The sequence below is a fragment of the Dermacentor andersoni genome, chromosome 1 (assembly GCF_023375885.2).
Source record: "Dermacentor andersoni chromosome 1, qqDerAnde1_hic_scaffold, whole genome shotgun sequence".
Lineage (NCBI taxonomy): Eukaryota > Metazoa > Arthropoda > Arachnida > Ixodida > Ixodidae > Dermacentor > Dermacentor andersoni.
In genome coordinates, this window is record NC_092814.1 from 54,269,979 (window position 1) to 54,296,685 (window position 26,707).

Sequence of the window (26,707 nt, forward strand, 5' to 3'; positions counted from 1 at the left end):
TGCGTACGTATCGGTTAGCACGTAGTGTTTCCACTTTTCGTCGCGCAAACATGGCGATGAGTCGTCTCCATCGGGCAGCTCGGCAGAACAACTAGCCTCAGAGATCGGAACAATGGCATCCAAGCACACTGTGCATTTGTGCGTGAAGCCACATCAACATCAACATCATTTCGGCAGCGTGCCAGAGTTGTGGCGTCGCGCAAGCGAGGACTCGCGTCATACCGAAGCTCGGATGAAAAAGACACCGGATGCTCAGCATAGAAGAAAAATTAGACATCATTTGTGCTATCGAACGTGACACGAAGAGGTCGGCGCTGGCACGCGACAGGGGTCTGCTGTTGACTACGGCATGTGGCATTTGGAATGCGAAGAAGTTGGTTGGCAGCGGTGCTGCCACCGCGAAGAGATGTCGGCTGCGAGGTTCGACGTTTCGCCATCGTTGCCTCTGTTGTTGCCGAAGTGTCGGCTAGCAACAGTGATGATGACGACATGGAAAGCGACAGCATGGGCCATTCAGGCCCGACAGTGGCAGAAGCTGCGCATTACGTCAGACTCATGAATGCAATCGTCGCGACGAGAACAGCACCCCGCAATGGAAAAGGCACCCCGCGACTTCTGCAGCGCTACCGCGGGCATGCACGGAGAATACATAACGCCAACGAGGAATCTGCCATGCGAGTGTTTGCCGAGAAGAGGGGACTGGCTGAAAAGCTGACTCGCAGCTTTAGTAAGTTTGAGGCCGCTGTCACTGCTAGGCCGCCGCGGCATCAAATGAAAATAACACTTGTCGGGCGAAGTGAATAAATACTGCATGTTTTTATCCCCTTTCATCGCACCCTCTCTGAGTTCCGTTTTTGACAGGTAAGGGGTCGATCTCATGCTATTTCAGTTAAACAGTACTACCATTTAGCACATACTTTTTCCAAGCTCCAGCCAACTACAAATTAACGAGGTTTCACTGTAATTAAGGTTATTGTATGTTCAATTTGCCCTAAGCTTAATGTTTATGATCTATTCCTTGCTACCATTGCAAAGAAATGGCAAAAGTAGTACACGTCCACAAATGTGGATGCCGTGACCGAAGGAGATATGAGCTACTTTTATCAATTGATAGCAAGCTCATTGGTATGAGGCCCGAACTTTGTCACAGGTGACATTCTTTCTCAACGGCTGGTGTGTCAATCTCAACTGTCCTGACATACTCTCAGCCCACGCACAACGCCTCAGTGTTGTGTTTCACTTCTTTAAAGAGTTTATTTTGGTTTGGATGAGGGACACCTGCATGTCGGCGTCAGCCAATGCTTTCCTTTTTGATCTCAAGCTCCTTCAAAGAAGCGGCGGTGTGCTTCCTTTCCTGTTCATTCCTCAGTGCGTAGGTCCTTTCTGTTCTCGTACTCCTTCTACTGCGCATTCGCCCCACGGACCCTTTGAAGGATCCTCTTCATCAGTTGTACAGTCAACATCCGATTTTTTGGACTCCCTAGGGACCGGGAAAACGTCCGTAAAATCAGGCAGTAAAAAAAAATGGATGCATGTTTTTTACTGCCGTTAAGGGCTCAAATCGCCCTAGGCACATCCGAAAAGGCCTACCAGTTCATTTATTAGGCATATCGGTGCTCGTACTGTGAAAGGAGATGGCGGGTGGACATGTGCATAATTAAGGAATAGATACAATTACTCACAGGTGACCCTGATCATGAGTAGAAAATTCACAGAAGAATAAAACTGGGTTAAAACTGGGCAGACATACTCAGATCCTAACTGGAAACTTACCATTATCACTAAAAAGAAAGGTGTACAATCAGTGCATTCTACCAGTGCTAACATATGGGGCAGAAACTTGGAGACTGACAAAGAAGCTCGAAAACAAATTAAGGACCACACAAAGAGCGATGGAACGAAGAATGATAGGCGTAACGGAAGAGAGCGGTGTGGTTCAGAGAGCAAACGGGCATAGCCGATATTATAATTGACATTAAGAGAAAGAAATGGAGCTGGGCAGGTAATGTATGCATAGGTTAGATAAGCGGTGTACCATTCGGGTTACAGAATGGGTGCCAAGAGAAGGGAAATGCAGTCGAGGACGGCAAAACACTAGGTGGGGTGATGAAATTAAGAAATTCGCAGGCGCAAGTTGGAATCGGTTGGCGCAGCACAGGGGTAATTGGAGATCCACGGGAGAGGTATTCGTCCTGCAGTGGACTCTTAAAATAGGTTGGTGATGATGTCCCGTGACAATTGCCCTTTCCTACACGTGTTATGCTTCGCCGCAATACTTTTGTGTATGCTTCACCGCGTAACATTTTTGTATTGAGGCTAAGCTGACTTTCGGGAACCAGCATTATGCAATGCGCCGTGCTTTCTGAGCTTCGCAGCCAATTGCGAGGACCACAAAGAGGAATAGCCATTGCTTACAGTGGGAAATTCTTTCAATTTCAATGTTTCAATCCAAAACGGCGGCAGTGGTAGCTTCACAGCAAAAAGTCCCGAAAATTGGACGGCGAAGGGTTCTCGGGTCCGAAATTTCAGACAATCTTATACATTGACTCTATGGGGTACGTGGTGCGAAGCCGTCCGAATTATCGGGTGTCCGGAAAGTCGGTCGTTGCCTGTACACTGCCAACTCCTCCAGCCAATGACACGGTATCAAAAGACCTATTCATTATGATCCCTCTCTATTACGCGAGCCAGCATTACCGCGACTTTCGTTCCCTTTCAATAAAATTACAGCTAATTTTCCCTGTTAGAAGCACTAATTCAATGAGTTTTCCCTGAGTATTTCCAGACTATTCAAAATCCCTGAGAATTCCCGGCTTCCCCGGTTTTCCCGGTTGGTAGACACCCTGCTTCCAGCCGGTCCTGTTCTGAAACTACACCTCTTGTGCTGTTGAGGGAATGGTGAGGGGTTATTGCAATCGGGGTGTCATTAAATAAAATGAGATTTGTCAATTTATCACGATGGGTTTTGTCACGAACTTCAAGGAGAAAGTCACCACTGGCCATTTTCGTAATTTTGTATCCAGAGCGCAGAGTGCCAGTGAGGCACTTTGCAACAACAAAAGGAGAATGCGTTCTTACAGTCCTTTCGTGCGTTTCAGCATGGATGACGTGGAAATGTGGGAAGATGTCTTTGCTCTTGGCGAAAAAGTTTAAGGATTCATCGGTGTGCCCTCTCTACAAAAGAGGCAATCAGGTAGCTTTGAGAATGAGCTCAAAGCCATAAAAATATTCAATTTTTGGCAGCTGTGCCAGCCGCCCACCATGGAGCCCAACTGGGGGACATGACAAGATTCTGTATAAATACAGCCGGCCAGTGCTGCAGTACACAGCCACTGTAACCTAATGTATATACCTAAGATTGGATACATTACACACAGTTAACACTTGCTACCAGGAAATTTGGAAGTAAGAAGTGAAAAGAAGACAGGAAAGATGAAAAGGCTAGTGAAAAAGACGAAGATTGGAGCGGAGGATAGGAAAAGGCAACTACCGATTTCCACCGGGTGAGTCAGTCCGAGGGTGCCGTCTACGTGAAGCCGAGGCCAAAGAGGTGTGTTGCCACCGCCGAGGGGGTTGAAAAGGTCCAAACACGCGGCATTAGCTCAACCTCCAGGATTCCCTTTTCCCCGGACATGGCTAAGAGGCGCACAGTTAGACACGGGAGGGTTCAACCTTCGTGTGCTCGGGTACGCGGTGTCACAACACACCAAACGCCTGTTGACGCAGACGCCCCTGCCGGGCAAGTTCAAGTCGAGGATGCTAGGGTTTCTTTAAATAAAGCTGCCCATAGGAGAGCTTCACATAATTGCAACATTCTCGTGGCCGCCTTTGTGCCATCTCCGCATGTTTGATGAGCAGGAGAGGAAAACTGTTCAGGACAGGTTATGCGAATTATTGATTGATGTACATCTGTTTGCCACAAGGAGAAACAAGCACAGACTAGCCGGATAATGGAGCCCCAGAGAAGCGTACACTCCTTGAAAAATTTAAGGGGTGGCACGATGCTGCAGAAATTCAGCCAGCCAACAGTGAGCTTGACAGTTACCGTACCTTCAGAACAGCGACTGGTGTGAGGAAATTGAGAAACTGCTTGAATGGGGAGAAACCCAGACTAGGAAACACCGTGGCCTTTCATTTCTTGCAAAAAAAGGTTCTTTGGATCTCATCCACGTGCGCCAGTAGCGAATGCAATTTTAGTGCAGCTGCGTACGTGCTACAAGAGAGGAGGACTTGCTTCAAGCCAGAGAGCTTGGACAACCTGCTGTTTTTGCCCAAGAACAAGTAGATTTATACCTTTTGCTGGCCTTTGCACAGTCCTATTCTTGTGGCATCGTTTTCGGGTGCAGTCTTTTTGTGTCACTGTATGTTATTTTAAGCGTATTTTCTATCGTTATTTTATACAAAAGGGAGGAACCTTTCATCTGGGATACCCTGAAGCATGGTGTGTGACAGCTTGATTATATAATTTATAGTGCACGTGGCGATTACGTTTTCGCGTCAAAGTCGGAGTGACAGCTTGATTATATAATTTAAATTGTACGTAGCAATTACACTTTCATGTCAAAGTTCAAATATGAACAATTTATATTTCATCTGCTTTTGCTTGCTGTTCACCATATATAATCTTAAGTCCTAACTTGATCCAATCAGGACAGCAAAATGTCTCGACTTCTGCTTTTTTTTTTTCCTTACTGAATAATGTCAATTAACCAGATTTCCTTGTTATAAAGCCTGACAGCTCAGTTGCACATTCTTCTCTTTTTGTCTTCTGTTGCACTGTCATCAACATAACAGCGGTTTCGTTTTTGTTGTGGTTCTAGTTCTGTTGTATAGGCCCCAACCGTTCACAGTACCTTTATCTGTATTGGTAGTTGCGTAATTTGCACAACTGCTGTGGCACAACTGCGCCTTTCTTGTTGTAAATCGTGACATGGTAAGAATAAAAAATTTTGTATTTCTTGCATGTACAGACTGGCAGCTCCCAGCACTGAAAAAGCACTGAAAAAGTCAACCTGTTAGCAAGCCAACAGCACGTTGGCTTGCTGACTGTGGTCCAACCGAATCAAGTCGCTGGCCAAAACACACACACCGTTGATAGTCTTTTTGGAGATGGAGAGGACCACATGTGGATTCGTACTCCACTCATACAGTCATGAGTCTAGTCCACGCGTCTGACCTCACGCTCGATCGCTGATAAAGCCTACAAATGCAAACATAAAAATGCGCACACTGTGGGCAGACTTTTAGGACACGAAGGGGAGTGCACATTGATCTGTACTCTACTATTACTGTATTTGCACGATTTTACCGCGCCACCGATTGTAATGCACAGTTATATAACCACCCAAATATCCAAGAAATTAACTTGGTGCCAATTCTACCGCACACATCAAGTAACAAAACTTGAGCTGACGTGTACGGTGTAGAAACAATTTTATGGAACATACTAAGCCACACGGACACCCACACAGCTAAATCTTATCGGCTAGTCGCTGTGATAGTCCGACGACACCTCTTTTTCGCTGTTCACCGAAGATGCAAAGTCACCTTCAGTTCCATTTATTGCTTTAGAAATGCCACACTTCTTGACGGTTCGTTCAACTACCGTCTGCAGGAGGACATTCCACGCACCGTGGACACGCTTTGCAAAGTCTCCGAGCATCATTCCCTTCAGACGACCTAATCGATGGCAGTGTGCTAGCTACAGTGTACTATTGAGCTTTTTTTTTTTTTTTTTAAGTAAGAAACGGTGTCGTTTTTGATTTTGAGTAGAATTAGTTACCAATGTAACGCACATGCAAATTTTAAAGCACATTGTATTCGAAAAAGGTGTGCGTTAGTATCGTGCAAATATGGTTATACAGCTGTCAGTCTATCCTGTGCATCTGATTTCATGCTCAATCACCGGTAAGGTCTACGAGTGCGAGTATATTCACGCCGGGATTCCCGCGACTACTGGTCTTTATCTACTCCTCCGGCCGCACTGCTTAGGCTGTTATGCCTAACCAGTGCCGCTTCGTAGAGAATCGGCAACCAAGGCTGTGGTTTTGTGCCAGTCAACATGGCAACAACATTGTTCCTCGCCACCAACAAACTTGTAGCATTTTGCACTTGCTTCATGCCCAAGACATTATGCAGCATCTGAAATTCCAGTTATTGCCGTTATACATTGGTGCTTGGGGTAGGTGAGAGTGCCACAGGGAAGCTCTAATAATCGCGTAAGTCCGAAAAATCAATCAGCAACTGTCATTTTGCTACCAGAATATATATTTTGAGGCATGCGCACACAAAACTTTGCTTCACTATAACTGATATTGCGTCGAATCTGCCAATTTCAACTTCATTATAGCTGGAAAATACTACATTGAAATAAAGCATGGCCAACCAAATGTTATATTTGCTTTGTTATACCAGATAATATGTTTTAAACATGTTCATTGCATCAAGGTTCAATTGTACATAGATGAAGGCATTTTATTTTAAGTAAACAATGACTCAATTTACCTTTCATAATGACGACGGGTACAGGTCGCTGCACTTGTGCTGCTTGGGTCACCTCCCAGTTGGTCATAGACTTGCTTCCACTGCTTGCGCCCCGTGATCTGTGGCAATGTAGGATAAAAACGAGATTGCCACCATACCGTTCGGTGTACCATGAGCAATGATCAAACGACAGCAACAAGTTTTTTTTAAAAAGAAATGTGACCAGATTACAACAGTAAAGACATTATGCAGGATGCATGAAGACATCATCATCATCATCATCAGCCTGTTTTATGTCCACTGCAGGACGAAGGCCTCTACCTGCGATCTCCAATTACCCCTGTCCTGCGCCAACCGATTCCAACTAGCGCCCGCGAATTTCGTAATTTCATCGCTCCACTTAGCCTTCTGTCATCTTCGATTGCATTTCCCTTCTCTTGGTACCCATTCTGTAACCCTAATGGTCCAACGGTTATCTAACCTGCGCACTACATGACCTGCCCAGCTCCATTTGTTTCTCTTGATGTCAATTAGAATATCGTCTATACCCGTTTGCTTTCTGATCCGAACAGCTCTCTTTCTGTCTCTTAACGTTATGCTTAGCAATCTTTGTTCCATCGCTCTTTGTGCAGTCCTTAACTTGTTCTCAAGCTTCTTTGTCAGTCTCCAAATCTCTGCCCCATATTTCAGCACTGGTAAAAATGCAGTGATTTTACACCTTCCTTTTCAATGATAATGGTAAGCTTCCAGTCAGGAGCTGGCAATGTCTGCCGTATGCGATCCATCCCATTCTTATTCTTCTGTGAATTTCCTTCTCATGATCAGGGTTCCCTGTGATTAATTGACCTAGGTAAACGTACTCCTTCACAGACTCTGAGGCCGACTGGCGATCCTGAACTCTTGTTCCTTTTCTCGGCTATTTATCATTATCTTTGTCTTCTGCATATTGATCTTCCCCCCAATCCCACTCTTACACTCTCCCTGTTAAGGTCCTCAATCATTTGTTGTAACTCATCTGCATTGTTGCTGAACAGAACGGCAAACTCATCATCGGCAAACCGAAGGTTCTCAAGATATTCGCCGTTTATCTTTACTCCTAAGCCTTTCCAGTTTAATAGCTTAATGAATACTTCTTCCATGCACGCAGTGAGTAGCATTGGAGAGATTGTCTCTCCCTGTCTGACCCCTTTCTTTATAGGTATCTTCCTGCTTTCCTCGTGTAGAAGTAAGGTAGCTGTAGAACCTCTGTAGATATTTTCCAAGGTATTTACATAAGTGTTCTGTACTCCTTGATTACGTAATGCCTCTATGACAGCTGGTATCTCTACTGCATCAAATGCATTTTTGTAATCTATGAAAGCCAAATAGAGAGGCTTATTGTACTCTATGGATTTCTTGATTACCTGTTTTATGACATGAATGTGATCCATTGTAGAGTATCCCTTCCTGAAGTCAGCCTGTTCCCTTGGTTGACTAACGTCCAGTGTCGCCCTTATTCTATTGGAGATTATCTCGGTGAATATTTTATGTAATACTGGGAGTTAGCTAGTAGGCCTATAATTTTTCAATTATTTAACGTCTCCCTTTTTGGGGGATTAGTATAATGCTTCCATTCTTCCAGTTTTCTGGGACCCTTGCAGTCGATAGACACCTCCTATAATGAGCCGTCAGTTTTCCAAGCATTATGTTATTTATTTATTTATTTATTTATTTATTTATTTATTTATACAATACTGCAGGCCTCATTGAGGCCCAGGCAGGAGGGGCATACAAAATACAGAATAATTACATTTGCAGACGTAAGAACAAAAGGACCAAATTAGTGTGCACAATAGCAATGGAGTCCACCAGCTGCGAGAACCAAATGGGTAAAAAGAACACTCGGTCTTGTAACCAAACAATTCCCAAAACAAAAGTGAAGAGTAAATGTACAAATGAACCGTCAGTACAATTTTAAGCAATGCGAAGGAATGTAACACAAAGATCAATTTCAGTTATTACTATGAAATCAGTAGTTCAAACGGTCAATGGAATCAGTACTGTTTAGTAGCGACTGAGGTAAATTATTCCAATCGGTTATAGTGCGTGGGAAAAAAGAATATTTAAAAATGTTAGTTCTGGCATTATAGGGAGTTAGAGAGTCAGCATGACGATGACGTGTTCGGCGTGCTGCCATTGGCGTTACATAAGGCTCAGGAGTGAGGGCGAGGAGATTATTTTTAAGAAGAAAAAGAAATTTCAGCCGTTGTATTTTTCTTCGTATTTCCAATGTCTGAATGCCATGTTGTCTCATTATTGCTGTCGGGGAATCAGTCATACGGTATTTCGAAAAAATAAATCTGATTGCTTTACGCTGTACTCTTTCTAGTGCACCAATGTTCGTTTTTGTGTAAGGGTCCCACACTATGCAGGCATACTCCAGTTTTGGCCTTATTATTGATGTGTAGGCTAAAAGTTTAGTTTCAGCGGGAGCTTGTTTTAGTTTATGACGTAGAAGACAGAGTTTACGAAAGGCTGAGTTACATACGTTAGAAATGTGAATGTTCTAGTGCAGGTTATGAGTTATTGTGACGCCAAGATATTTGTATTCCCTAACCTCGGTTAATGGTTCAGATCCGAGAGCGTAAGGAAAAGATAGGCTATTTATTTTTTTAGTTATCTTCATGTAAACTGTTTTGTTAGCATTTACCTCCATGTTCCAACGATTGCACCAAGAAAGAAGGTTTTGAAGATTATTGTTCAGGGTTATCTGATCATCGCAACCGGTTACCTCACTGAACAGAACACAATCGTCAGCGAACAGTTTTATTTGAACTGGTGCTGTGACAACGCTGGCAATGTCATTAATATAAATTAAGAATAATAAAGGCCCTAAAACACTACCCTGAGGGACGCCTGAGGTAACTGGAAGTTCATGGGAATGGTAAGTATCGATACTAACAAACTGTTTTCGGTTAGTGAGGTATGCTGAAACCCAATTAACAATGAAACAAGGAATGTTAATTAATCGAAGTTTTTCAATTAACTTGGAGTGTGAAACAAGGTCAAATGCTTTCCTGAAATCTAAAAATATTACATCTACCTGGCTGGACTTGTCTAGAATATTCGCAAAATAATGAATAACCGATGTTAATTGGGTGACAGTAGAAAAACCTTTTCGAAAACCATGTTGCTCAGGTGAGAGTACACTGTTATCACTTAAGAATTTAGTAATGTAGTTAGCTATGATGTGTTCTAGCATCTTACAGCATGATGACGTTAGCGATATTGGGCGATAGTTACTTATCAGCGTTAGGTCCCCTTTTTTCGGTACAGGTACTACGCGTGCAGTTAGCCAGTCAATAGGAAGAGTTGCTGTGGATAATGAAGCACGAAAAATGATCACAAGAAACTTGGACACCATTTCTGCGTATCGGCGCAGAAAAACATTCGATATATTGTCAGGACCAGGGGTTGATTTGGTTTTTAAGTTAAGAAGCATAGAAACTACGCCAGGTACAGATACAAGGTCCGAGTTTGCAACGGACAAAGAAAAAATGGGAATCGATGTATCACTTGTATTTGCAAAGACACTATGGAAGTATGTGTTGAAATGCTCTGCAATACTTTGCTTTTCGACGATAAGAATGCCGCCAACCACTATTTGTTCAATTGGTTTGTTTTTTTTACTCAAATATGTCCAAAATTTTTGTGGCGCGGTACGAATAAAATTGGGCAGAGTGTGGTTAAAATATCGCCGTTTAGCATGCCCAATAGACGAGCTTAATTTAGCTCTTGCGGTTTGAATTTGCGTTATAGGGGCGTTCTTTCGTCTCCAGCGTTTAATCTTTCTTTTCAAGTGAATGACTTCCCGCGTAACCCAAGGGTTAACTTTCGCTGTTTTCTTTGTCTTGTTTGGTACAAAATTTTGAACACAATATGTGCAAAGTTCTTTAAACCTGTCCCAAAGTTCTATAACATTGTTTCCTTTGAAGTTGCTGAGGTGAAAATCTAGATAATCTAAAATAGTTTCGTCCCTGGCACGTGAAAAGTCCTTCACTACAACACTTTTTGCATTACTGCGATTGCATTTTTCCAAGCAGCATGAAAAACATACCATTTCATGATCAGATATGCCGCGTTCAACAGACACTGATAACTTTTCGACATTTCTATTCACAAACACAAGGTCAAGTATTGACGACGAAGATCCGTATACTCGCGTGGGTAAAGTTACAACTTGATGTAAATTGTGGCATAGAATTATATCACGCATATAATTGACATGGGGAGTAAGTTCAGTGCAAGAAGTATTATCCTCCCAATTAACTCCTGGAAGATTGAAGTCTCCTAACAGAAATATTTTTTTTTTGTGTGTGAACGAAGTGATATGCGTACGCAAATCACTCATGAATTGAAGCGGTGAACCGGGTGCTCGATAAACGGCAAACAACAGGAAAGATTGTCCCCAACAAGAAATTTTTAGGCTAATAGTTTCTATATCGTCAGCCTGACGCAAAAGAGTGGACGGCATATTTTTCTTTACCAGTACAGCTACCCCACCTCCTCTCGTTGGTCTGTCGCGTCGAAAAACACGATAAGAAGGCGGGAACATGACTTCATCTTCTATTCCGCTGTGTAGCCATGTTTCAGTTAGAACAACTATATGCGGACTATAACCTATAATAATAGCCTCAAGTTGATCACATTTATTAACGATACTACGGGCATTGATGTTTATAATACGGAGTTCTTTATTATCTGCATAGTGAAGTCAGTCTTTCTTAGAATTGTTGTACTTTCCAATTTTTACTCGAGCGTTTTCCGTATCATCCCAAACAAAGACGTTATTATCAATGCGTAGTTTTTCGTGAATTAAGTTTACTTTCCTTTTTTGTTGTCTTTCCTCTGAAGCACTGTGCCACAGAAGTTTACGCTTCCTGAGCGTATCTCGCTCAGGAAGCGTAAACCATCGTTGATTAAATCGACTGTTATTCCATCTTCTCCAGCAGCTCTTCCTCGTTTCATGTCTTGCAAGGCCCTTCCGACCTCATAGCTAGTTACAGGAGGAGTTTCTGTATCCTGTTCATTACTGTTTCCAATTGAGGTATCCTGACTCCTCTGGGTACTTCTTCCGCTGCTTTTACTATATCTTCAAGACTGCTGATAATATTACCCTGCTTATCTTTTAGTGCATACATCTTGGTTTGCCCTATGCCAAGTTTCTTTCTCACTTATTTCAGGCTGCGTCCATTTTTTACGGCTTCTTCAGTCTTTCTCATGTGTAGTTTCGAATATCGCTTATTTTTGCCTTGTTGATCAGTTTTGACAGTTCTGCGAATTATATCTTATCTCTTGAATTGGACACTTTCATTCTTTGTCATTTCTTTATTAGGTCCTTTGTTACTTGGGAGAGCTTGCCTACTGGTTGCCTTGGTGCCTTGCCTCCTACTTCAATTGCTGCCTCTGAAGCCAACACTAGTTACGGTTTCATTCATTTGCTCGATGTCATCATCAGCTCTCTGTTCTAAGGCTGCATATTTGTTTGCAAGAATCAGCCTGATTTTGTCTGCTTTTACCCTTACTGCCTCTAGGTTGACCTGTTTCTTCTTGACCAATTTTGTTCTTTTTCTCTTCAAATTGAGGTGAATCTTAGCCCTCACTAACCTATGATCACTGCACTTTACCCTAGCTATCACTTCTACATCCTGCACTATGCTGGGATCATCAGAAAGTATGAAATCAATTTCATTTTTAGTTTCACCATTAGGGCTTTTCCAGGTCCACTTTCTGTTGCTACGCTTCTTGAAAAAGGTGTTCATTATTAGAAGCTTATTCCTTTCTGCGAATTCTACCAGCATCTCTCCTCTAGCATTCCTAGAATCGACGCCGTAGTTGCCAATTGCTTGTTCACCAGCCTGCTTTTTCCCCACTTTTGCATTGAAGTCCATATCTACAGTACACTGAGTTTGCCCTTTTATCATCGCTAATTCAACATCTTCATAAAACTGATCTACCTCCAGAAAAGATGCACCTAATTTAAAATGTCAAACTTTATTCAATATGTTCATTATTTTGGAGGTGCCAACAAAAGGCCTGTGCCTGCGACAAAAGGCCTGACTAATGGCCTGCACCCAATGCAGAAACTTGGACTTTGGCTCATACTTTGCATTGTTCTCAATACCCCTACTGCTTTAAAAAGCAGCACTTGATTACACTGTATTATAGAAATAAGCAGAAGAAGATCACCAGAACAAAGCCACATAAGCAATGTGGAAAGCTGTGCATAGAGTCAAGCTTACAAGCTGTGAATGTCTGAATGAATAAACTTAAACCCCAAAGTTACCAAATGCAAGTACAGGACAACATGACCATTACAGCTCCCTTCAGCTGCATACCTCCCACTGCAACGGGAACAGGTCCAGAAGACATCCAAACAGAGACTGTGACAAATGAAGGACAGAATTCTCACTGAAATAATTTTTTTGTGGGGCAAGAACACGCATGCTTGAGTGCAGCTTTCTTCAATGCAGCATGCACAACCAAAACATTTGTTGCAACAAAAACAGTGTACCTAGCAGTTACATGTGGCGAAAAGTTTACAATAATATTTTGTCCCAGCCTGCATCTAATGGTGACGATCATTATACAGATGCTCGATAAGCTGGACAATCGCCCTGTGACAGAGGAAAACGTTCCAGAACACTGGTCATGACAGGTTTTGACAATTGAGGCCTTAAGTGCTCTGCTAAAGTTCCTAAGGGCTTGTGAATTGTGCAACCGACTTTAAAAGTTGTAGTGCGTAGTATCGCGTTATAGTACGAATTTCTTTCACTGTATTTTTTTTCATTTGTTCCTTCTATCACCTTTAATTCACTTTACCCCTTTACCCTGCACAGGGTAGCCAGCCGGTACTTACAGTGGCTAACCGCCCTGTCTTTCCTTCCCTTTATTCCCTCTATCTTTCTCTTGTTCACATGCAATTAGCTCACTCAGGCTTACCATTGGAAACTTTTAGAGAAAAAAAAAATTCATGCCCCTAGCAGTGTCCAAACTCGTGATGTTCAATTGCGAGTTAGGATTTTTCAGTAGTGCATTTACCCGATTCTCACACACCCGTTAATCTAGCGCACACCTGAACGTAACATCCCCCCCCCCCCCCCAATATATAAAAAAAAATATAGCATGCCCCCCCCCCGTTTGTGATCAGAAAAAGAAAAAATAAGACGAGCAGAATCTACCTTCACAGAAGGGTTTTTCTTTGAAATGAGCTTTCATAATGAAAGCGGTATGTTGTTGCAGTTTACGCTTCATTGACACAAATACCAAGCACACAGGTGCAGTATTCTTAAGTGATCACTTTTAGAGATACTACTATATCACTTTTGCGAGATCTTACGTGACTCAGCAACAGACTTGTGCAAATATGCGGCCGACAGCGTTCCTGGAACTGTGCGCAGACAATGAGCTTGGCACAGCACCAGAAATGCTGGCGGCCGTATAAGCCAACGGATTTGGTGCTGAGTCATGCGAAATCTCGCAAAAGTGATCTGATCTACAAAAGTGATAGACCAAGAATAACGCTCCAGATTGTAGTTGAGCACAAAATGAACCCACAGCAATGTGCTTAGTTGTCATATTTAATGCCATGATCGTAAGCTGTTCTAAATGCTGCAAATGAAGTTCTGGTTTTGTACCCGATTGTAACGCGCAGGAAATTTTAGTAACCATTTTCTCTGAAAAAAATGTGAGTGTTGTATTTGGGTAAATACAGTATTGCATGGCAGCTTCAGTGAAGTGAGTGGAATGACAACAGCAGAAGCATGCTATGCACCCCAATGCACAGGTGGTAAGGTAATGAAACAGGTCACTTCGTGCATACTTTGCAGGAAACTACAGCTTGGTGTAGCAAGCATTGGAACATTATGCATGACAGGAAAAAAACAGATGCAACAGTTTGAACGCTTTGCACATGCTTTCCAGAGGACTAGAATTTCACATTACATGCACAGAAACATTATTTCTAAAAGTGAAAAGTGTATGCAGAGACATTCTTTGTGCGACAAATAATAAAATTAAATGCTTGTCAGAAGGATTGCCCGTTAATGAGCAGTCTGTACACAATATAACACAGTGTCCACACATTGCAAATGACAAGCATGCTGTGAAGTGTTTATGTAAACATATTTATCTCGAGCAATGTGGGTTCCCCCAGCACTGCCAAAAATTCATCAACAGTTATTAACACATCGATAGCCACATTGTCAATACATACATAGTATCTAGCTACTCAAACAGACTTTACGTGACATCATCATATTAAGCAACAGCAATTGCATCAGATACAAGACAAGCACGTGAGATGAAATTGTGAGCTATACAAGACAAAACCATAAAAGCTTTCCTGAGAATTAATGTCATACTTTTAGCAAAGATTTTAGGCTAACAAGTCATAAAGCAGCCTTATTTTTGCAGGGAGCAGTGAAGACACTGAAATCTTCAACCTCAATATGAGTAACATACCTTTTCATAACCACCAAGTCGCTGAGAAAACTGGTAGAAATGGTAGAGGTCAACTGTGCAGAAAAAAGGAAGGTGAAAACTCTTAGCAAAGCATAAATACGCAATCCACACTCATAATCAAGGTATGCATTCTAAATCAGAAGTGGCATAAAACCTGCCACGGTGACTCAATGGTAGGACGTTCTTGCTGGCTAATTGGTTCATACTTGAAGGAACATTAGAACTGCAGGAAAGAGCAAGGACAAGCAGAAGTTCCACCATGAGCGCAAACTGCCAACTATTTATTCTTGCTATTCAAAGCATAGGCTGTTTAAAGCGAGACCCCAGGCTCGTGACCACATCATCCTTCACACATTGTGCAGATAACATGAGAATTCTGCAGACTAATTGTGTAATACTGCTTACATCGAATAAACACCAGGGAAAACGCGAACCAATCTATGCTACGAAAAAAACATATATATAGAACGTACAAAAAAACGAAGATGGCACACTTCTCCTAACAGTAACCAAAGTGTAGGCGATACGTGAGGGAATAAAAAAGCGTGACGGTACCTATAAAATGTGGTCAAAACAAAGTCAACACGACTGACGAAAAAAGGGAACGAAAGACTACGAAGATGTCACAATAATAAAACAACAATAAACCAAAGTAAAGGCAAAGGTGACAATATTAAGCAATACCTGAAAACTTGTGAAAAATGGCATGAGGGGAGAGCAATAAAACATGGTAAAAATTGATGAAGCTCAACTTGAACTCGCGGGCAATTACATTCATGGAAAAACAAAAAAAAAGGGAAGAAAACGGACGTGAAAGTTACGAATTTTTACAAGTGGCTTTCCAGAATAGCAAATTCTTCCTGTAAAAGGAAAACCCACAGAGTACTGACACACTTATTGCTAAATTTTATTATATGAAATGCTTCGACAACCTCCCTTTCGGTCTGGTCTCTCAATTTAAACAAAAAAGTTGCGTTTCCCAAGATCAGTTTGCAAGGAGTCTTTTGCTTACTGTCACCTTTACCTTTGCATCCTTTGCAATGTTGTGCTAAAGTGCCTCCTGCGTTATTCTTTACATTCCAGTTATGTTCACATGCCCATTCACTGAAACAACCACTCATTTGTTCGATACAGAACCTGTCACAGGTGAGGGGCACTCTATACACAACACCACAAATACACTCAGTGAACTGCTTATTGTGCTTCGTTGCACACTGAGGGCTACTCTTTTTTTCTCTTCTCACCAAAGGGCACATTCTGCTGAGTTTACATGGAGCAGAGAAGATGACTTTGACCCTGTAACAGCTCGCCACTTTTTTAACGTTGTGCGAAACGCGATGAACCAAGGGCATAACATGCAGTTTACCTTTCTTGATAGTCTCTTTCCGTTTTTTTGCAACATCTTAGTTTCTGCAAGATGCTTTCACATGCACAGGTGATTAAATTCTCAGGGTATCCAGCTGAAAGGAAGCGCTGCACTTGCTGATCGAAAGTGGTTTTTATTTTATGCTCGCAGGATTTTTTCAAGGGCAGACTTACAGGCTAAGGTTATGACAGCGCGCTTAACAAGCTTGGAATGCGCGCTTTCAAATGGCAGCAGAGTCTTATTTGTCCTCGGATTGTAAGACCAACAGATGTGTTTGGCAGAGAAATGAAGTTTTAGGTCCAGGAACTGTAGGCAGTTATCGCTGGCCAACTCATGGGTGGAGGTGAGACATCCAGAGGTGGATTCAAATATTTCTTGAATGGAATTGGCAGCATCATCAAGGTCATCCTGTGCGGACAGGTGAAGTATGACTAGGTAATAGTTTACATATTGAAGAATGCGCAATGCTTGTTAACCAGAAATTCGTTGTTCAACCTGCTGACAAAGATATGTCGAAGAGAACAGGTGCAACAAAAGAACCAATACAAATCCCAGCCTTCTGCACATAATATTTTCCATTAAATTTGATGACAGTGGAGCTCAGGTAGAAGTATAACAATTCAAGAAAGCTCTCTGTGCTCACCCCTGCCATATTCTGAAAGCCGACTTCACAAATTTCTTGTATTTGCTACCTTATTGTGGCAAAGAAACCATCATGCAGCATCGCAGTAGAAGAGATCTTTGGGAGGCCTTTATCCAAGTACTTGATAACTTCATTGGAACTGCGTACTAGAAACGGGCCCTTGCCAATTTAATTTTGCAGGTTCGATTGTAGACAGTTCCCAATAGTATGTTGCCAAGTTTCTTTCTCTGAAACGATGGCTCGCTGGGGGCAGTCCGGTTTATGGGTTTTACCGGTGAAGAGTTCAAGATGACCTGTCACTTTTTTCTCGACTACCTTGCTTAAAGCTTCAAGGTGCGTGCTCTTCAGTAACTTCACTGCAAGACATTTGTTTTATTAGAAGGAAGTCAGTCTGCTAGAAATCCTTTCTTACAGCTGCAGTCGCTTTTCTGCCAAAGGCGGCAACCGGCAGAACAACAAAGCCACCTCCTTGTGACATCTTCGTAGTCTTTCGTACCCTTTTTTCATCGCTCGTGTTGACTTTGTTTTAACCATGTTTTATAGGTACCACAGCACTTTTTCATTCCCTCACTTATTGTCTACACTTTAGTTACTGTTAAGAGACATGTGCCGTCTTCAGCACTTTTGTCCGTTTAATATAAATAAATATATATATATATATATAACATTTTCCCTGATGTTTATTCAGTGCAAGCAGTATTATGCAATGAGTCTGCAGAATCCTCTCTTACGTTGCCTGCACAACGTATGAGTGACGATGTGGTCACATGAAACAGCCTATGCTTTGAATACCAAGAATAAATAGTTGGCAGTCTGCGCTCATGGTGTATTGCGTGTTCCTTCCGCTTGTCCTCGTTTTTTTGTGCAGTTTTAACGTTCCTTCAAAAAATGACTCAATAGCTATGCTGTACTGCTGCTGAGCACGACATCACGGGTTCGATTCAATAGGGCCGAAATGAAGACATGCTCATGTACTTAGATTTTAGTGCACCTTAAAAAACCTCAGATGGTCACAGTCAATCCAGAGTCTCCACTACGGTGTCCCTCGCAGTCCACTGCACAGCTTAAACCCCACAATATTTTTAGATGTGCTATAAACAGAAGAATTATTTTAAAACATAAATGCATTCAAGCATAAAAAAAAGAAAACATCAGCATAAAGAAGTCTTAATTGAAATACTTTGGTAAGCTTTCCAGGCTTCACAACAAATAATAAATATTGTACAAACAAAAGAAGAATTTACAATATGCTAAGGTGTCATTAAAAAGTTGTTTTTTCATCCTTTTCTTAAAACAATTTTAACAACTCAGACAGCAGAATCGTAAACCAGTAGAACACACAACATTGACAGCACTTAGAAGAGCAGAGGTATAAAAGGTGCTAATGTCTCAGAATTTAACGACTACAGGTTAAGCTGAACCAAGACGAATTGAAAGAAGCAGTGCTTCATTTGCAGGTATTCCGTTGTTTTCCATGGTAACTTTATGCATATGCTAGCACTGTGTGGCTTCTTTCCGATTATTAGGGAGGACCACATTTAAGTTCCAAACTTAGAAGCAAGCTTCCATAGCGATGGTAACAACAACAATGCGCAATTTATGTGGATTTATTGCCATTATGTGCTCCTTAGGTCATCTGCAAGAATGTTACCTTCAATTTACAAGGCCATTGTGAGAAAGCACCGAAATCTTTTAGAAACGGTTTTAGCCGCAACAAATAGGACAGGAACAACAGAATAAAAGACAATGGACAGGTGCACATTCAAGAAAGTTTTATGTGCTCACCCCTGCCATATTCTGAAAGCCGACTTCACCAATTTCTTGTACTTGCTGCCTTATTACGGCAAAGAAACCATCATGCGGTATCGCAGAAGAAGTGATCTTCTATGTCAATGGAAAACCCCGCGGTGACCGTCGGGAGGCCTTCATCCAAGTACTTGATAACTTCATTGGAACCGAGTACTAGAAACATGTCCTTGCCAACTAAGCTTTGCAGGTTCAATTGTAGGTAGTTCCCAATTGTACCTTGACACCTTGTACATCGATGACCTTGCTTAAAGCTTCAAGGTGATTACTCTTCAGTAACTTGACTGCAAGACATTTCTGTTTTTATTTGTAGAAGGAAGTCAGTCTGCTTGAAATTCTTTCTTACAGCTGCGGTCACTTTTCTACCAAAGGCGGCGACCGGCTGAACAACAAAGCCACTTTCTTCTGACATCTTCGTAGTCTTTCGTCGTCCCCCCCCCCCCCCCCCCTTCTTTTTATTCTGTTTTCTGTGTCCTATTTTTTGCGCCTAAGACCGTTTCTAAAAGCCATGTACCAACTAGCCCGACAGCCGACGTTAAATAAAGCACCGAAATCTCCACTTCGTGATAGTTATATGCAACTGCTTTAAAGAAAGACAAGTATCAACTATAACTATAGGCAGTGTTTTTCAGTAAAGGAGAAACAAGCTAAAAAATTAACCTGAATACTGTGTAGGAACGTTTTATATTTATTATTATTTGAGCAACCCACCTGCAGTGAGACGGGGCTGTAATCTTGTTGCCAATAAAGGCCAGTGATTGTAGCTAAAACATACAGAAGCTAGCACACTGGAGTGCGCGAGCTCCTGTAAGTTATTACACCCAGTGTCTGTAAATTGCTTGTTTGCTTGCAGACGGGACAGAAGAGAAAGAGTATTGTCTGTGAATTTGTGAGAAGCTTTGCAACCATAAACAGCCCTACATCTTGCACATATACACCTACAGTTAGAAAAAGTTTGAACACTCTTCTCGGTAAAATATTAGCATTCTATGATGAGCCATTCTCAGATGTTTAATTTACTCTCAACAATATAAAACCACATTTGGAAGATTATGAATGTGTATGTTGTGGGCTGCGGATTAACCTCAACCAGCTGAGGTTCCTTAACATGTCCCCAAAAGCATGGTACAAGAGCAGTAGTGCATTCCACCACCATCAGAGGGTGGCCACGGCAGCCAGGAAACGTCCTTGGGAACGGGGTGGTGGGTTGTGCCATAACCCCATTCCAAAGGGGACGCTCATAGCATCCATCCATCCATCCAAACAAGCCTGTGACATCATGCTCAGCTGCAGAATGCCATAGCTACCATGTAGCATATTAAGATATGGTATTACCATGGGAAAATGTGGAATTTAAGTAACCTGCCAGAAAGAGTTGAAAAAATTTACGTAACATTTACAGAACTTTCTAAATAGAAAACAAAATTACAAGTTCTTGCAACAGCGAGCACATATTATGCAAGCTTATCTCCAGAATCTGTAATGCTCCGACCATGTATAGTTTACCTCCTCTTCCCATGAATGGGTAAGACATCTAATTCTACAACAATGAAGTTATATCCTACTAACAGACATGTTTTCCAGTGATACAATATAATACATAAATATTCAGTCTATAAAAATTTAACTTACAAACTACAAGCATTTTGAAGGTGTGATATACAACAAGATTGAAGAATTTTCTTCTTGCAGCACGAAAAAAGGGTAAAATTGTTTTCAAAGAAGCAATCCTAAACAGTCAGCAAAGCTGTCACACTTAGCAATATGGGAAATAGATTATAAACAACAGGACTGTTTACTTGCTTAAAGCGACACTAAAGAGAAAAAATGAAACAGTTTAAGCGGATAAAGTATTCTTTCATAACACTAGTTTACTTCTATTTGCAGTAATAGGTTAAATATTAGAAGACAAATTAAAGGTCAAAGTTTTTCTCCCTTTGCCGAAATGTTGGCTTCAGCAACATTCCTTGTTCCAATACTTCTCATCACTTGAAGACTCCATCTTCCTGTGAACTTCTGTATTGAAAATTTAATATAGCATTTTACAAGCAACATCTCTTTTCTGTTTGTCACAAAATATTGTTCATGTACACTAGGATTTCAATTCATGATGTTTTTCAGACATTCCGAGTACTATTTTCATTTAAAATCTTGAAGGAAAAACATTATCTGGATGTGGAAACGGCCATTCTGAATGCACGACAAATGCTGTTTTCCTGAAGTGGGGTAGTGAAGTATTTAGGTCAGCATCTGTGCTCACACTCTCCATGTTTAAATCATTCTCTTAGGCAGTCACATCAAGAAACCCCTTACGTACGTATCACAAAAAAGTAGCTGGCCAATGCTAGGAATGGTTGGATAGTCCAAACTTTCTTTTGGTGGAGTGCACATCCCAATAGGTACAGCTTATTTAGTAGCTACATAAAAAGCCCCCTCGCCTCCCCACCCCACCACCCCTTCGGCTTCCCATGACTCTACTTTAGCTGTGATGTATATTTATGTGTGATGCACTTTTAGTGTGGACAGCCACTCAGAAAAATAAATACATAAAAAATTACGCACATCCAATGCACAGCTGGAATCTACCTATGTGAAGCGGTTGATGCTACACAACTAAATGCAATGCATACAATTCTGTTTAACGTCAATGCAGCAACGTTAGAGGGATTAAGAAAGTGTGTGATGTTTGTTGAGGGAAGAATAGTGATGAAAGTTGTGTGCACAGAGAAGCACGACACGTATGTCAATACATTTAAGGATTCTCAACCCTTTGTGTTACAGTGGCACATACCCAGTGGCATATACCCAATGGATGAAGAATGGGGTAGCATAATACAATAAATTTAGGAAAATCAAGGAAGCCATTGAATATTATGCGCTATCCCATCAAGACATCTGTGTTCTTTAGAGATACCTATCAGCTTACATTATATGCATAGGTTTATGTCACGAGTTAGTTTATTACACATAACAGATTACACTCACTGGAATTACTTTCTTGGTCAAAATTCTGCTACATATATAGGCCGGAGCATCCAGTGGAACATGCCCAGTTGTCAAAGAGTAGAGTAGCGCATAAACTGAAAATCAAAGATGCTGTTGAATATTATGCACTCTTCCATTAAAATATCTGTGCCTTTTAGAGATCCCAATAAGCTGACATCATATGTATAAAATTTATGGCACAATTTAATGTTTTATTATGCAGAACATGAGTGCACTCACTGGCACTATTCGTCGGTAAGCATATGGTGCTTCATAAACTGTTGTATGTGACAAGGCAGCACCGAACAACGCGGAACCCAGGATAGCAGGCAAAGAAACCTTTGCTTCGATATGTACATACTAGACCTAGTACACATACACAAATACCCAAAAAGTGTGCACGTGGACAGCCACTGGCGTAGCTCCATGGAAGAGTATGATGCACATAATGCACAAGCTGTGGGTTCAACTCCCGCCTGCAGCAAGTTTTCTTTATGTCCACTTTTGCCCTTCCCTCTTCTTTATTTTACATTTACATTAAAGAGAACAGTCAATTTCCCCCTATGGTTTCCTCGACTTATTAGTCCCCTTATTCTTCTTGTTCATAATATGTTAAAGGAACATAATAAAATAACAGCCTGAAGCCACATGAAAGACGCACAATGATAATCATAACACTGTCCCTGCACATAATTTTTTTTTATTACCGAGGCATAAAGCATGCTGGAAATAATCAAGACAGGTACATCTTTCATGCAGCACGAGGCTTGTACTGACATGCACATCACACAGAACTGAAAACGTTACAAGAATGTAATGTGCCTTGCCAGCAAATGTGCCCACTGTTTGTGCTGTAAAATGTGAAAAACATACATAACTAGAAGACAAAAAAAATATTCTGCATACTATTGAAAGCACACAGGTATTACTGTGCATACTGCACGTGACTGTGGGCATATTGCAATTGATGCAAAGAGACAAAAAAAAAGAGAGAGAGACGAGAAAGGGACCAGCAAAGAAGACTTACTCTGTTTGAACCCAAGATGAGGCACACGTTGAATAGGGGTGTTGCGTTCCTTCATGAACTGAAAGAGGCGCCGTAGAAACTCGTCAGCACCATTTCGTGTTTTGTCCAGAAGTATTTTGTCATGTGGCTTCCTCTCTTGTGGCACTGTGTCAGGCAACAAGTCTTGTGACATTCTACCCTGAGGCATTCTGTCCAGAGGCACTTTGTCCTGCGCAGTTTTTTCTTTAGCAGGCTTGACTTCTGGGATGCTGTCCAGTGACATCTTTTCTGACTTCACTTTCTCTAACTTGACATCTGCAGTTTTGTCTTGGGCTGTTTTGCCATGATGCACTGAAGGTTTAGATGGGGTACTGGGAGCAGCTGTCACCTCCGAGCTTCCTTCTTCAGAGGATTCAGATCCAGAGTTAGCCTTGCGGATGCGCTTTCGTTGACGGCCCCTCTCCACTGGAGCTGCAAGGCAATGTCACAGGTTTTATCTGTCACGTATGAGATTGCGTAACAGTTTCGACGCTTTTGTGGAAGTGGCCGCACCAAATTGCCTCTCTTGCCATGCTAGACATTCCAAACTGCAGAAGAGAATGTATACACAAAATCCAGAGTATTGTAAACTGGAAAACACGTACCAGCTTCCCATAATGATACAATGAAGAAACGGCGCATTGTTACTCTCTCCTAGCTCTTTTTTTTTTATTATTTAAGGGGAGGGGGGGATGTGACAACTGCTGTGCACTGGCAGCACAGTAATACCCACACAAATGGCTACAGTTAGTTTTCTTATAGACAAAAAATGCATAAGACAAGGCTAACAATTTTGTTTTTGTTTTAGATAACCAAAACATCAAAATACAGCCAAACCTTGATATAATGAATTACTGAATACAACAAACTAGATCAATATTTTTTCTAGCCAATATTAGCCTGTCACAAATATATGCTTATAATGAATATTGAACATAACACAGGTATTGTCATTTGGTTATGACTTCGTTATAACAATGTTCAACTGTATGCAGAACTATCAATTCTGCTACCATTTTCCAGGCTGCTCATGCCATTTGTAAAGTGATGGGAGGTGAAATGATGTGCACTCATTGCTCATATTTCCAATTACTGAAAGCAAGTATCAATTTAAATTTTTAGAGGTTATGAGTAATACACATTTAGCCATCTGTCTCTCACTACGAAGTTCACAGGAATCATTTCTTTGTCTAGAGAAGCCAACAGACACCAAGGAAAACACAGGGGAAATTACTTGTACTTACTAACTGAATTAAATAAACAATAAATTAATGAAATTGAAAACGGCTGAAAAAACAACTTGCCGCAGGTGGGGAATGCTCCCACGTCTTTCGCATTTCACGTGCGATGCTCCAGTAATTGAGCTACCGTGGCACTGTCTTCCCATCCACTTTCTTGGGTATTTATGTGTCACGACTAGAACTGACCCTGGGAGTGTTAGCCAACGCCACCACTCACAGACCTTGGCGGCGGATGTGGAACATCCTTTTTGCCACAGGCATCACGATTACGTGATCTTTTTGGGTGAAGGCAACTGGTCAGTAAACTCGCACGTGCTACCTGAAGGCATCAATATTGCCGGATTCTAGACCCTCGTTATGTAAGAATGAAAAGAAAGGGGGTTAACCGAGGGTCTCGATTTTTATTAATCATATTATGAGAAGCCAACAAACAAAGACACCAAGAAAAACACAGGGGAAATTACTTGTACTTACTAACTGAATTAAAGAAATTATAAATTAATGGAACTGAAAATGGATGAAAAAAAAACTTGCCGCAGGTGGGGAACGATCCCACGTCTTTCGCATTACGCGTGCGATGCTCTAACAATTGAGCTACCTTGGCACTGTCTTCCCATCCACTTTCTTGGGTATTTATATGTCACTACTAGAACTGACCCTGGGAGTGTTAGCCAGCGCAACCGCTCACAAACCTTGGCGGCGGATGTGGAACATCCTTTCTGCTGCAGGCGTCACGATTACGTGATCTTTTTGGGTGAACACAACTGGTCAATAAACCCACACATGCTACCTGAAGGCATCAATGTTGCTGGATTCAAGACCCTCGTTATGTAATGAACAAGAAAAAAGGGGGTTAACCGTGGGGCCCAATTTTTATTAATCGTATCATAAGAAGCCAACAAACATAGACACCAAGGGAAAACATTGATGCCTTCAGGTAGCACATGTGGGTTTATTTCCAAACTTAGAGCACCCGACAACACTCTTTCATTTGAAATAGAAAGATTTCCAGCAGCAAGTCTTTAAACACAGCATGTCCGCTTCCACAATTATCGTCTCGAATGATATCATTCTATTTGAAACAACCAACAATATGCAAGCATAATTGAAAGTATATTGTTATAAGTCAATAACTCATTTCAATGTGAGCACGATAGTAACTAGCTTCCTCCACCCCATAGATGTATGACTCTACCATCTTTTCCGGCAATTGTACCCACAGCTTGTGCCCACATTTGCTTGTATGTTTACAGTCGTTCCTGAATTCACTGTCATACAACCTCACTGAAACGAGCATACATGTTTAAAAAATGGGAGGAGAGGGGACTAACACACAAGATCTTGAAATTTCAAGAAGGTAGAAAAGAATGCAGCACCTCTGCACAGCTTGTTTCGTATATATCACTGTACATTATCTGTGCATCGAGGAGTACAGCGGATAATGAACCAAGTGAACATTTTCTTAAATATTGCATGCCTAATAACTTGTAGATAAGTATGTTCAACAGTTCTGTATTAAAGTTTAAATCAATATTATGGGAATGTCCAATGAAATTCACATTCTGAAAGTTTACGTATTCCGAGGCAGTCATCAACATGGTAAAGCGCTTTCAGCCAGCAACTTCAACAGGACAGAGGTCTTCTGGTTCGGGCGAAGGAAGCACCACCTGGCAAGTGACATGGAATACCACAGACCTTGCCCCACCCCCTTATGTTCTACGCAGCCAACACATACTGGTACGTGGGCAAATGTCTGCTCACAACAGCAGTCACTAAGGCTGTCTGTATCCACAACAATTAAGCCATAGGCCACTCTTTACCTAGTGTACTCTTCTTAAGGAATTCCTCAGCAATGTTTTCCTAAGCTAGCTGGCCTGCTTGAACATTATCTTCAAATAAAGTAAGTGCTCTCCTTATGTGAATTTGTTTAATGTTTATACTCAAGCATGAGTTCAGCTGTGGCTGTTGGGCAAATGTCCACCAGCAGGTGCAGAGTAAGGACGTGAGGGTGTACTGCCGCAGAGCACCTAATTCAATTCCACAGTACTTTGATATTACTTGTTTGTGCACTTGGCCGTGGGAAAAATACAAAGAAAGATCTTCACAATCACAACATCAAAATTCCCAAGTACATGCATTATACAAGGCAGCTGAATTGAGGTGCCAAGCACAACTGAAGCATACTTACTTGTTACCATGCATGAAGCCTGGTAGCATGCATGTGCTTGACACAGTCTAATCATTTTTACTGAATGGGCACACAAAATAATAATGGTTAGATATTTTGTACGCTCAACAGCATTTAAACCCAGTTAGCAGCCCTAAAGGAATAAACTTGGCATGGCAAAAAATACTCTTGATTATTATTGCATTCACAGAAGTAAGCAAACTGCAGCTGCCTAAAACATAATTGAATTTGAAAATTTAACAATGTACTATTACATTTGGTATGAGCTGTAACATGCAAGCCGTGGCCATAGTACTGCCTAGGCCGAGCTAGTAGTGCTAACCGTATGAAATGCTCAAGCGAAAAGTCTAGAGTGCTTAGCTGTTTCAGCAATGCTCATCAACCAGTGGCGCTTTCTGTGGTCTTTTATCGGTTACAGTGCACCAAATCACGAAGCGATCATACACTT

At 41.6% G+C, this 26,707-nt stretch overlaps 1 protein-coding gene across 2 annotated transcripts in view; it reads right to left on the minus strand.

The window, feature by feature from the left end:
• Positions 1-26,707, minus strand: part of LOC126545511 (AT-rich interactive domain-containing protein 5B-like) — a 99,187-nt gene that overhangs the window by 46,835 nt on the left and 25,645 nt on the right. The window contains exons 3-6 of one of the 2 annotated variants that reach the window (XM_055061498.2): positions 22,813-23,262; positions 21,786-21,880; positions 14,986-15,038; positions 6,505-6,602 (exon numbers count right to left, since the gene is read on the minus strand). In XM_055061498.2, coding sequence (XP_054917473.1) covers positions 6,505-6,602; positions 14,986-15,038; positions 21,786-21,880; positions 22,813-23,262 — 696 coding nt within the window. The remainder of the gene's footprint in view (positions 1-6,504; positions 6,603-14,985; positions 15,039-21,785; positions 21,881-22,812; positions 23,263-26,707) is intronic. The other variant, XM_050193412.3, reaches the window with a different exon arrangement.